The sequence below is a fragment of the Elephantulus edwardii genome, unplaced genomic scaffold (genome assembly GCF_000299155.1).
Source record: "Elephantulus edwardii isolate Elephantulus edwardi_28Jun2011 unplaced genomic scaffold, EleEdw1.0 scaffold00184, whole genome shotgun sequence".
Classification (NCBI taxonomy): domain Eukaryota; kingdom Metazoa; phylum Chordata; class Mammalia; order Macroscelidea; family Macroscelididae; genus Elephantulus; species Elephantulus edwardii.
This window is the reverse complement of record NW_006399934.1, coordinates 5,385,968-5,398,859: the sequence shown is the minus strand read 5'-3', so window position 1 is coordinate 5,398,859 and position 12,892 is coordinate 5,385,968. Positions and strand designations below refer to the sequence as shown.

Here is a 12,892-nt window from a genome sequence, read left to right as displayed (position 1 = left end):
GGTTGGAATTACGGACTTGATAGAAATGACATTTATGGACAATTATGGACATGATAGAAATGACACTGATTAGTAAATTATGAAATGTGATACAATTAATTATTTACTCATTGTCAATATGTTCTTTAAACACACACACACACACACACACACCCTCTCACCAGATTGATTACATCTGTGGAAAGAATCTTTGGAGAAGCTCAGTATCAGCAGTCAAAAACAGGCCAGGTGCTGACTATGGAATAGACCATCAGTTACTCATTCATGTTCATGTTCAAATTGTAACTGAAGAAAATGGAAAAAAAAAGTCTATAAGAATCAAAATATGACCTTGAATCTCTACCACTTGAATTTAAAAACCATCTCAAGAACAGACTTGAGGCATTGAACACTAAAGAAAAAAGACTAGATAAGTTATGGGTGACATCAGGGGTATTATCAATAAAGAAAGCAAAAGGTCATTATAAAGTTAAAGGAGAAAGAAAAGACCAAAATAGAGGTCATATAAGACTCTAAAAGATAGTAAATGTCAAGAAACAAAAACAAAGGGAAGAGATAAAGAAAAGATTTCAAAAGGCAGCTGAAGAAAGCAATGTATTATAATGAGATGTACAAAGAGCTGGGGTCAGAAAGTTAAAAAAAAATAAAGGAAGAACTGCTAAGAATTTCTCAAGCTGAAAGAACTGAAAGAACAAACTCAAGCTAAAAGTTGCAATAATGAAGGAAACTATGGTCAAAATGTTGATGCAGGAAAGATAAGATGGAAAAAAAAGTGTCACTGTACCAAGAATAATTGGCTGGCACAGAAATAAGAGTGATAATAATTATTGATTTCTATCCAAAATTGAGGAAAGCAGCTGTGGAAAGTGCTTACTTGAACTCACAGATAATTTTTGTTTGTTCGATTTCTTTTTGTATTTCTGAGAAATATCATTATATGCTAATTGCTTTGAGATACTAAAAATCCCCAAGTATTTAATCATTCTCAAAGCTATCATCAGCCTTCTCAAGGGAAAACTTGTTAGGCATGATTTACACCACAAGTGTATCTCCTTATGTTCTTTGATGCTGGAGGAAGGGAGGTAAAAACATCATTACTTGGGCCTCTGAACTGGAAGAGGTGAGAAGTGGAAGAACCTCCTTAGACAGGTAGGAAGGTTCAGTGACGAGTGACCAGAACTAAGTGTACTCTAGGTATAGTGTTGCTTGATTAAGATGTAATAAAGAAGAGCTGAATCTTATTTTTAAAACTAAACATATTTTTACCTCCTGAACTGTTCTTGGCTGAATCATTGTGTTTTTTGTTTGTTTGATTTTTATATGTTCCCATTTAATTTACTTTTTTTGAAAAAATTATTTCATTTTATTTCCCTTGTTGTGTACCATTGAATTGGATCTGACAGGCACAGGAGGAGATTGCCTCACCTTCTCCAGCAGAGCATCTGGTGGATTAGAATTATGCACCTTTGGAATTACAGCACAGCTTCTTGCCACCTAGGCCACCGGAGCTCCCTGAATCTTTGTGTTTTTACTGTGTGTCATTGAGTTAGAACCAACTCATAGTTGACTTCTCAGCAGTATCGAAAATTTCCTCAGCTAAATTAGGGTTGTTGTTGTTGCTATGAGCTTCTGAGTCACCTGTGACTCTTAAAGTCCCTATGTACAATAGCTCTGAACCCCCGTCCTATCTTGTACCAATCTCATTGTCTCTGACACATCTACCCTCATTACCCCAGTTACTGTCTTAATCTATTTCATCCAGGGTGGTATTAGAGGCTGGTTTATGCGGTAATTTGCATACAGCTTTCTGGCTTTCATACCATTTTTTCTTGCTACAATAGCATATGGGACTTTCACTAATTGGTATTAAACAATGGTCGTCTCAGGATTGCAGTGCAGCTGCTTGCCATTAGGCCACCAGAGCTCCAATATCTTTCACAGATGCTAAATATTCAAATGGTTAAAAAAAGCAGCAGAGCCCACCCAGATAGCCGTGCCTGCTTTAGTTCTGCGGGCGACCGCGTAGGTCTTTGCTGTTCAGGACAGCTGCTGAGGTTTTTGCCTGCAGTGACATGGAGGAATCTGACACCGAAGACTTTTCGGCCTCAGAGGAAGACGAGGATCCCGTGCCTCGTAGTGGAGAACTAAGAGAGAATAGTAGAAGAGTATAGTGAAAATGTAAATGACTTAGTGAAGGAAGATGAAGCGGATGGTGAAGAGCAGACCCAGAAAACTCAAGGGAAAAAAAGAAAGGCTCAGAGCATTCCAGCCAGAAAGAGAAAACGGGGTGGCCTTTCATTAGAAGGAGAGGAAGATGTGGATGCCGGAGAGGAATCTGTAGGGACCAACAGTGAGGAGGAAGATGGGTGGGTCTCCAGAGCAGGAAAAGGGCTTTGAATCAGAAGGTGCAAGAAAAAAGGAGGACGAACTCCGGGCCAGCTTTCTCAGTGATGTGGGACCAAAATCAAAAGTGTCTGCAAGTATACGAGTTAAGAGAGGAGAGGACGCTGCAGAAACAAGTTCAAGTAAGTTGGTGAAACTTGAGGATCTGACAAGGCCTCTAGAAGCCGAAAAGGTCAGGGTCACCAAGGTGTTTAATTTTGCTGGTGAAGAAGTCAGGTGCTGTCAAGTTGACTACACTTTATAGTGACCCTGTGAACAACAGATGGGAACCTTGCCCTATCCTGTGCCATCGTCACGATCTCCGTCATACTCAAGCCCATTGTTGCAGTCACTGTCATTCTGTTCATTGAGGGTCTTCCTCTCTTTTGCTAGCCCTTCCCCTTCCGCAGCATGATGTAGATCCCTTCTGACAACCCGAGTGAGCTCTGGTGGCAGTATTGTCTAGCATTTTGAATCCACCATCACCTCCGAAGGAGAAAGATAAGCAGTCACTTCCTGTGCAATTTACAGCTTCGTAAACCCTCTGGAGAACCCGCTATGAGTCGACGGCAGTCAGATAGGATATCTACGGAAATGTATGACTTTACCAGTGGCCTTACCTAATAAGAAAAACTGATTCATAATTGTTGCTATGAGAAGTCATTAAATTTCATAATCAAAGCAAAAAAAATTCAAATGGTTGCTCCTGTTCACTCATATACTCATGATTAAATACTTAACCATCACCTATTTTTAAGAAACATTTATTAATAATCTACTAAATATGTGAAGGGAGCTCTAAGGCCTGATGGGTAAGCAGTTGTGCTGCCAGTCCAAAGGCAGGAGCCTTGAATCCACCAGCTACTTCTCTGGAGAAAGGTGTGCAATTGCCTCCTGTGCTACTCACAGCTTCTGAAAACCCACTGCATGGTCAGCTATGATTAGTTTTGATGCAATGCAGCAACAACAGTATTACAACCCTAGGTATTTGAGAAGCTTTTTAGGTGGTAAAAGTGTTTACCTTCCCCTACTAATCTAATGGTTGGCAGTTCAAACCTATGAAGTGGTATTATGGGGGGGGGGGAGTCTCATGACTTGTTTTTATTAAGATTATAACCAAGCAAACACTTTGAGGCGATTCTAGTAAGTAACACATGGAGTTGTGATAAATAGGAATTAACATCAACAGTACTTGAAGAAATGTATAGCTAAAATCCAAGTACATAGTGAAATATATAGTGAAAGATGCAGTATACTTATTAAAGGAATAAAACTCATAGATTCAGTGTTGAATCCATGAATAGATTGTGTGAAATAGGCTGTAAATGTTTGTGGTGAAATGGTAACTTGAACCTTTTGTGTTGATGTTGAGTATGTTTGTAAAATTGTGCCTCTAGTAATTGAGTGTTGTGTTGTTGTGTACCTTCAAGTTGGGACTGACTTATAACTGATCTTCCAGAGGACCAGAGGCAGTAAATCACACAACAATAATAAAACTAGTAAAGATACTTAACTGAAGCCACAAAAATGAAGGATATCCATGGAATTAGGAGTAAGGTGGATACTCTATTTAGGTAACTTTGAAAGTGGATAGAAAGTAGGTAGGTATGAGAATGGGAAGTTAAAGTAAAGTGAAAGAGAAAAGTGAACTTGAAGGAAGTGTTAATAAATATTCAAAATACTGCTTTGGCATAGAATAAGATTATTTCAAAGGCAGGTTGTGTTTCATTGATTATGCAAAGGCATTTGACTGTGGGGATCATAACAAACTGTGGCTGACTCTGAGAAGAATGGGAATCCTAGAACATTTAATTGTGCTAATACGAAACCTATGCTTGGACCAAGAGGCAGTAGTCAGAACAGAGCAGGGTAACACTGCATGGTTCAAAATAGGGAAGGGTGTACGCCAGGGATGCATCCTGTCTCCATACCTTTTCAACATGTATGCAGAGCAGATTATCCGAGAGGCTGGGCTCTATGAGGAGAATTATGGCATCAGGATTGGTGTAAGATCTATTAACAATCTCCGTTATGCAGATGACACAACCTTGCTTGCTGAAACTGAGGAGGACCTCGTGCCCTTGCTGTGAAGGGTCAAGGACTGCAGCCTTCAGTATGGACTGAGGCTCAATGGCAAGAAGACAAAGATTCTCACCACTGGACCAATTGGCAGCTTCAGGATGGATGACGAAGAGATTGAGAGTGTTCACAGCTTCACTTTGCTCGGCTCCACAGTCAACACTCTTGGTACCAGCAGTCAGGAAATAAAAAAGCGTATCGCGATGGGAAAGTCTGCTGTTAGGGACCTCTCAAAGGTACTCAGGAGCAACAGTGTCTCTCTGGAGACTAAGGTGCGCCTGATACAGGTCATGGTATTTGTAATCGCTTGTTATGCATCAGAGAGTTGGACAATGACTAGGGAGGACAGAAGGAGAGTGGATGCTTTTGAGCTGTGGTGCTGGAGAAGGGTACTGAATGTACCATGGACTGCCAGGAAAACAAATAGATTCATCTTGGAGAGGATTAAACCAAGCTACTCCTTGGAGGCAAAGATTCTGGGGCTTCGTCTGACATACTTTGGACATGTTGCCAGGAGGGACGGGTCCTTGGAGAGGGACATCATGCTTGGGAGGGTTGAGGGACAGCGCAGGAGGGGAAGACCCTCTATGAGATGGATTGACTCGGTGACTGGGGTAATCGGGATGGGTGTGTCAGAGGCGGTGCAGTTGGTGCAGGATAGAGCAGGGTTTAGAGCTGTTGTGCATAGGGTCGCTATGAGTCAGAAACGACTCGACGGCACATAACAACAACAACAAGGTTTTGTTGTATGGCAAACTCAAGCATTTAAGATAACTGAAAAAGAGATTGGTGACTAAAACTGTTAGCTCTACTTTTCTCTTAAGGTAGTAATATTTTAAAAATTTATGTGAGAGAAGCTGTGTTGTATTTTTTAAAGTGTGATTTGAGTTGTGTTTTGAAGAGAAACATCTTTTTTAGGATTTTACAATGGGGACAGATGGAGATCACAGACTCACTTTTATAAACATATAAAAAATGTAAAAAGTTTACTAGTAAATTTCTTCATGCCTAAATTTGTGATTAGTCACTAGGGATACAAGTATGGAAATAACATGCCTTAAATGTTAAGATATTTAACATTTTGACTGCAGTGTTCTTGAAGTTGTATACTTTATATATTGAATTATAGATTAATATAAATAGCATAAAATAGTGTAGAATTTCAGTGTGAAAATAAAGAGATAAATTTATGGAGAACAGAAAACATAAATATCACAAACAAGGAAATGAGCCTTTCAGACAAAATCAGATATTTTCAACAAAAGAAATACATTTCTGAATTAGAAGATAAAGACATAAAACACAGCAAAAAGAGGGTTGAAATGCAAAGAGATAATTTTATCATCTCAGGTAAGGAATTACAAGAAGAAAGCTGGGATCATATGTAAATTTTTTTTATCAGCTTCATGTCAGCGATTACTCAAGAACAGTAACTTTTCCATACAGAGAACATTTAGCAATTTCTAGAAACATTTTTGGTTGTCGCAACTGGAGCCGCTGGGTAACTGCTGGCATCTGGTATTAGAGCTTAGAGACCTAGAATGCTGATTATTGTTGTTAAGTGCCATCGAGTTGCTTGCCACTCATAGCAACCCTGTGTACAAGAACCCTAAGTCCTGCTCTATCCTGTGCCAGTCTCACTGTCTCTGACATATCTACTCCCATTACCCTAATCACAGAATTGATCCATCTCATTGAGGGTCTTCCTCTCTTGCATGTCCCTCCACCCTCCCAAGCATGATGTCTCTCTCCAAGGACTGGTCCCTCCTTGCAACATGTCCAAAGTATGTCAGACGAAGCTTCAGAATCCTTGCCTCCAGAAAGCAGCCTGGTTTCACCCTCTCCTGGAAAAACCTGTTTGTTCTACTAGTAGTCTATGGCATATTCAACACTCTTCTCCAGCACCACAGTTCAAAGGCACCAATTCTTGTTCCATCATCCCTAGTCACTGCCCAGCTCTCTGACACTACGCAATTGCAAATACTATGGCCTGGATCAGGCGCTCCTTAGTCTCCAGCCTGATATTGCTTTTCAGTATTCTGGGGAGGTCCCCGACATCTGACTTTTTGAATACAATTCATCTCTTGATTATCTGGCTTCTGGTACTAAGAGTGTTGACTGTGGAGCCGAGCAAACTGAAGCTCTCAACAATCTCAATCTCTTCATCATCCATCATGATGCTTCCAATCAACCCAGTGGTGAGAATCTTTGATTTCTTGATGTTGAGTTTTAATCCATATTGAAGGCTGCAGTCCTTGACCTTCTGCAGCAAGCGCTTCAGGTCTTCCTCAGCTTCAGCAAGCAGGGTTGTGTCACCTGCATAAATCAGGTTGTTGATGAATCTTCCTCCAATCCTCATGCCACATTCCTCCTCATACAGCCCAGCCTCTCAGATGATCTCTTCTGCACACAGATTGAAAAGGTATAGATACAGAATACATTCCTGGCAAACATCCTTCCCGATTTTGAACCATGCAGTGTCTCCTTGCTTTGTTCTGATGACTGCCTCCTGGATCAAGTATAGGTTTCGCATAAGCACAGTAAAATGTTCTGGGATTCCCATTCTTCTCAGATTTAGCCACAGTTTGTTGTGATCCACAAAGTCAAAAGCCTTTGCATAGTCAATGAAAGACAAATAGATATTCCTCTAGTACTCTCTGCTTTCTGCAAAAATCCATGTAACTTTAGCTATAATATCCCTAGTACCACAGCCTCTTCTAAACCCAGCCTGCACATCTGACAGTTCTCTGTTGATGTGTTGCTCCAGTCATTTTTGGATAACTTTCACCAGGATCTTGCTTGCATGTGATATTAATGATATTGTTCAATAATTTCTGATGCTGATAAACATTCTTTAATGTAAAGAACAGCCCTCAACAACAAAAAGGTATCTGGTACAAATATCAATACTGCCATGGTTGATTGGAAGAATGAAAGAAGTAGAATCAACTCAAGTCATTGTTGTAAAATTGGAACGCAGACTTGGCCCTGCAACAGGTTTTCAGATGTTGTAAATCACACTGAGGGAGATTGCCTTCTTGCACCCACAGAGCTGCTAGTGAATTTAAACAGCCTGCCTTTGTGTTGGCAGTGGAAATCCTTATTCACTAGGCCACTAGAGATTTAAAGGCAGCCCTTACTTCAGTGTCATTTAAACATTGAACCTTCTCATCTAGAATCAGTTCACCTACCATTGTTCTATGAAGCCATGTAAGCAGAAAGGTGAATATTAAACCTAGGAGCTTATAGAAGAAAAAGTAGACAAGATATTTTTATTAACTGGTATCATACTCTTTCAAATTTTATTGTTCTAGCTTCTGGGGTCACTTAGTGGTAAGGAATTGTGCTGTCAGTGTTCAAATCCAATAGCTGCTCTATGGGATAAAGATGGGTAATCTCCTGGTGAGATATACTGCCTCTGTACACCCACTGGAGGGGCAGCTATTGGTGGTTTTGTCTCTATGGTATATAACAAATCTTCAGCAGTCACCTGAGCTCTGGTGGCTTGTCTGTAGGAGTAGCACTGTTTACTCAAAGGTGATTCCTCTTTGGTGGCTAGAATTCACTTGTGGCACTGAAAAAAAAAAGATGAGTAATCTCCTCCATGAGTTTTTTTGGCTTCTTTGCAAGCAAAGACACTTTATTACCAGGTTTCTAGCGGCTCAAGTCACTGGACACAGATGGTAAAGAACAGGTGCCAGGCCCACCAATGGTTGTCAGCTGTCCTTGCCACCCACACTGATCATTTTCTCTGAGGTTGTGGCTTTGGTCAAGTTTCCAGCTTCTGTCTTCAGGGGACTGAGCTAAGTCTGAGAGCTCTCCAGGATCTTGTGGTAGGTGGCTTCTGTTTCATCAATGGTTGGTCAAACTTGTTGAGAGAGGCAATCTTTTGGACCAGGTTCTCACTGACCTGGGCCACCCTCTACATCAGCTGCTGGACTTTTTTCTGTAGCTGCTGCTTCTCATCTTCCTCCTGCTGGACCTGGCGGCACAGCTCCTCCTGCTTTTGACACAGCTCCTCTATGTACCTGACCAGTTCATTGTTGTTCTGCAGCTCCGTGTCCTGCTGATTCATCCTGGCCACTGCACCACCCAGGCCAGGTCACTCCAACCGCTGCTCCCGCAGAACTTGCCATGAATTTTATAACCTGGTGGATCAGATATAATTCGGTTCTGACTGGGCAGCCAATTGTATTTGTTAATCATATGAGGGTTTTAAAAAAAATATTCTTAGTATTAAGAAGACTGGACAATAAAATTTTGTCCAGTTTCATTATTCATGATTCCACTTTAAGGCTTTCTATATAATTTTAATTCCTTGAAAAAAAATCATGCTTGGAAAAGTGGAGGGTCCAGAAAAAAAGAGTAAAACATCAACGAGGTGAATTGAAACAGTGATTGTAACAGAGCAGTAGGCTCAAGTGTATCAGAAATGATGAAGATGGCACAGGATAGGACAGGGTTCAAGTCTGTTGTTTGTTCATATGATCACAATGAGTCATATAACATTCAATGGCACTGATCAACAACAAATGCATAATTAGATGAGAGGTATATTTCTGAGAAAGAAGGTAGAAAAATTTCTGCTTAAAGAGATGGAAAATGATCTTTGGGAAATCAACCAACTGTAGGTTTATATTTTTGCGCATACTAGAATTCACACACACACACACACACACACACGGAGAGAGAGAGAGAGGTGACACTGATTTAAGGGATAATAAAATATTAAAATGATAAATAATTTCTTTAAATTCTGTACCTTTAGGCAGCTACAGCGGTTATATTATTGAAACAAAGGAAATTAGGAAAAGAGTCATGTTTAAAGACTTGTATTTTTCTTTTACTTTTCAAAGAGAAGAGTGAACTGGGTGGGGGCGGGGAGAAAAGTACAACAATGAATGAATGGAAATCCAAAATCTCTGTCAATGTTCATTAAAATTAATTTAAAAAAAGAATTTTATTGACATAAGATACAGAATTTCTCTTCTTTTATATACCATAGGAATTGAAATGGGATTTTAGGCTTCAGCAATCAAGCTTTCTGTTGCAACACATTTTTTTAATATTTCATTTCATATACAAAATTACTATTTCATAGCTCTTATTATAATAGAGTGAGATTTTAATCTTGCTGAGATGACAAATAAAATATTTTATTAAACTTAGACTTATCCAATTAGTCCTAGAGAGAAATACTGAAAGATATTTTTCATAGTAATAGTTTGCCTCTGTAAACTCTATGACCTTGGAGAAACGATAAAAGTTATACAAATGTTCCGGGCTTTCACTCATAGGGTCACTATGAGTCATCTACGACTCAATGGCACTTAACAACAACAACAACGACAATGACGACGAGAGAGATCTGTTGGCCTAGTGGATAAAAAGTTATGCTCCCAAGCCAAAGTTGGGTGATTTTAATCTGCGTCCCTCAGGCCTAGCTTTAACTGTTTTTGGTCAAACATTCTTCTAAGCAGTATAGCACTGGTCTGTCCATTTGCTGTACAGATGTAAATCGTGGTTGTGGTGATGCTAAGCACTGTGACACTGATGTGTCAAATGGTTACCCATGTTGGACAGTGTTTGGTGGAGCTCCCTGATTAAAATAAACTTAGAAGTAAGAGTGGCATCCACTTCAGAACTAGCTTGCCTCTGGAGACTCTATGAACTTGGAGAATCGATGAAAGTTCTACAAATGTTAAGGTCTTTGGTTCATAGGGTCGCTATGAGTTGTCTATGACTTGACAGCACTTAATACAACAACAATCCATTTAATGCAGTATTTCAGTTTAATTTGGTAAAAAAGTTTGTGAATTTGCTCACTATTTTTTCCAATATGTTGATTTTCTCATCTTTAGAATTGCTACAAAGGTGGAAAAAAGGAATGATCAATGAGAGTTGCATCAGTGGTTTTATTCTCCTTGGATTTACAGGACAGCCTCAATTAGAGATGATCATCTCTGGGGTTGTTTTTTTCTGCTATACTATTGCCTTGACGGGCAATATGGCCATCATCTTGCTGTCTTTCCTCGATGAACATCTCCAAACTCCCATGTACTTCTTCCTTAGAAATTTAGCCATCTTAGATCTCTGTTATACCACAAATATAGTTCCACAAATGTTGGTAAACATCTGGGGCCAAGACAAGAGAATAACCTTTGGTGGCTGTGCCTTTCAACTTTTCAATGATGTTACACTATGTATAGTTGAATGTATTCTTTTAGCAGTCATGTCTTATGACAGATTCAATGCTGTCTGTAAGCCTCTGCACTACATGACTGTAATGAGTGCACAGCTCTGCCAGGCCCTGGTAGCCATGGCCTGGGTAATTAGTGTTATTAATTGCATGATCCTTTCTCCCTATGCCATGAGTCTTCCTCGGTGTGGAAACCATCACCTTGACCACTTTTTTTGTGAAATATCTGCCATGGTTAAGATTGCATGTGTGGACACTACAGCCATGGAAGTAACTATATTTGTTGTGTGCCTAACCATGGTTCTTGTTCCTCTTCTCCTTATTTTTGTGTCATATGGCTTCATTACTGTAGCTGTACTCAAGATCAAATCTGCAACCGGGAGACAAAAAGCATTTGGGACTTGTTCCTCCCATCTCATTGTGGTATCCATCTTTTATGGGACACTTATCTACATGTACATCCAACCAGGGAATAGTCCAAATCAGGATGAAGGTAAATTTCTCAGTATATTTTATTCAATTGTCACTCCCAGTGTGAACCCTTTAATCTACACACTAAGAAATAAAGAATTCAAGGGGGCCATTAAAAGGTTAATGGTAAAGAAAAACATTACAGGGACAAAATAGGACACTGATTCTTTTTTTTTCTTTTTCCCTTAGAAATTTCTAACAAGAAAATTGGTCCTTTAAAGTCCTTAAATGTAGATAACTTATTTGTAGTTATAATGTAAGAGAAGGAAAATACTTGGGGAATACAATAAAACTATATGTATTTACTGGATAATTGATACATTATTATGTGTACAGAACTCTTATTGTACATTGATGTAACTTTTGGATTATTCATGTCTATTCATCAAGTTATATGGAGACTGATCAATTTAATCTTTCATTATTCTAACTGAATAGTTTGCACTCTATTTTAAGGTAGAGCAGCTTTATCTCAGCCATTTGAAGGAATATATTACTCCACAAATACAGTTCCACAGATTTTGATCAATGTTTTGGGGAAAATATCATTAATAGTGCTACAAATATTAATATGTGCATATATCTGTTTGTATTTATGCTCTGAATTATTTGTGGATATATACATAAGAGTGCAATTGCTATGTCAGATGGTAATTCTATGCTTAACTTTGTGAAGAACTACCAAAATGTTTTCCCAATCAGCAACAGAAAGAGGATTAAAATAAAAATTAAGTAGAGGCCAGAAAAACAATATTGTTATTGTTTCTCTTGTTGTTGTTAGAAGACCATGAGTTGATTGCAACTCATAGGGACTGTATAAACAGCATACCTGAACCATGTCATATTGTACACCATTTTCACTATCCCTGATGTGATCAAGCCCATTGATCCAACCACTGTGTTAAACCTTCTTGTTGAGAATATTTCTGTCTTTTGCTGACCCTTCACTCTTCCAAGCATGGTGAGCTTTTCCAAAGGCTGGCCTTTCTTAACAGTAGTCCCAAAGTTTGTGAATCAGAGTTTCATTATTCTTCTTTCCAAGGTGCACCCTGACTGCATCTTCTCAAAGACATTCTTGTTTATTTTTTTATAGTCCATTCTGTACTCTTTAAAATTGCTGTCTATCCTTCTCAACAACAAAATATGCTTCTTTTCAACAATAATAGAAATAAAATGCTTTAAAAATGATTGTGCACTATGACTCCATAAATACAAGGTCACTCAAAACAAGAAACTGAGCTTATATACTAATTTAAAATAAAATAATAGAACAAACCAAAAGAAGCAAATGATCATCTCGGTTGATGCAGAAAATAATTTCAACAAAATTTTAGGCACTTTCATTATAAGATTGCTCAAAAACTACAGGATTAGAAGATAAGCTTATAAATTTGATATAATTTATGAAAAACTCACAAAAAATCTAATTCCATGAAGAAGGATCAAGAGTTTTCCTACTAAAATCAATACCAGGATGATTGTTGTAATAACCATTGTCCAACAGTATATTTAAAATTTGAGTGAGAAAAATTAAAGAAGAAAAAGAAAATCATCCAAATATAGAACAAGAAAGTGAAATTATCCCTTTTTTTCAGATGGCATGATCTTATATAATGAAAACCCTCAACAAAGAATCTAGGAAAGGTACTAGAGCTAATAAATGGCAGGGTACAAGGCCAACATACTATATCAGTTGTTGTTGTTGTTGTTATGTGCAGTCGAGTCGTTTGCGACTCATAGCGACCGTATGGACAACAGCCC

At 38.8% G+C, this 12,892-nt stretch overlaps 1 protein-coding gene and 2 pseudogenes across 1 annotated transcript; 2 read left to right on the top strand and 1 right to left on the bottom strand.

The window, feature by feature from the left end:
* Window positions 1-2,072: 2,072 nt before the first annotated feature.
* On the top strand, window positions 2,073-5,986 carry LOC102857468 (annotated as a pseudogene).
* Window positions 5,987-8,177: 2,191 nt separating this feature from the next.
* On the bottom strand, window positions 8,178-8,536 carry LOC102849153 (annotated as a pseudogene).
* A 1,812-nt stretch (window positions 8,537-10,348) lies between these two features.
* Window positions 10,349-11,287, top strand: LOC102857060 (olfactory receptor 2W1-like). Its single transcript, XM_006896314.1, has one exon. It carries the CDS (start codon window positions 10,349-10,351, stop codon window positions 11,285-11,287), a length of 939 nt encoding a protein of 312 aa, XP_006896376.1.
* The last annotated feature ends 1,605 nt before the right edge of the window (window positions 11,288-12,892 follow it).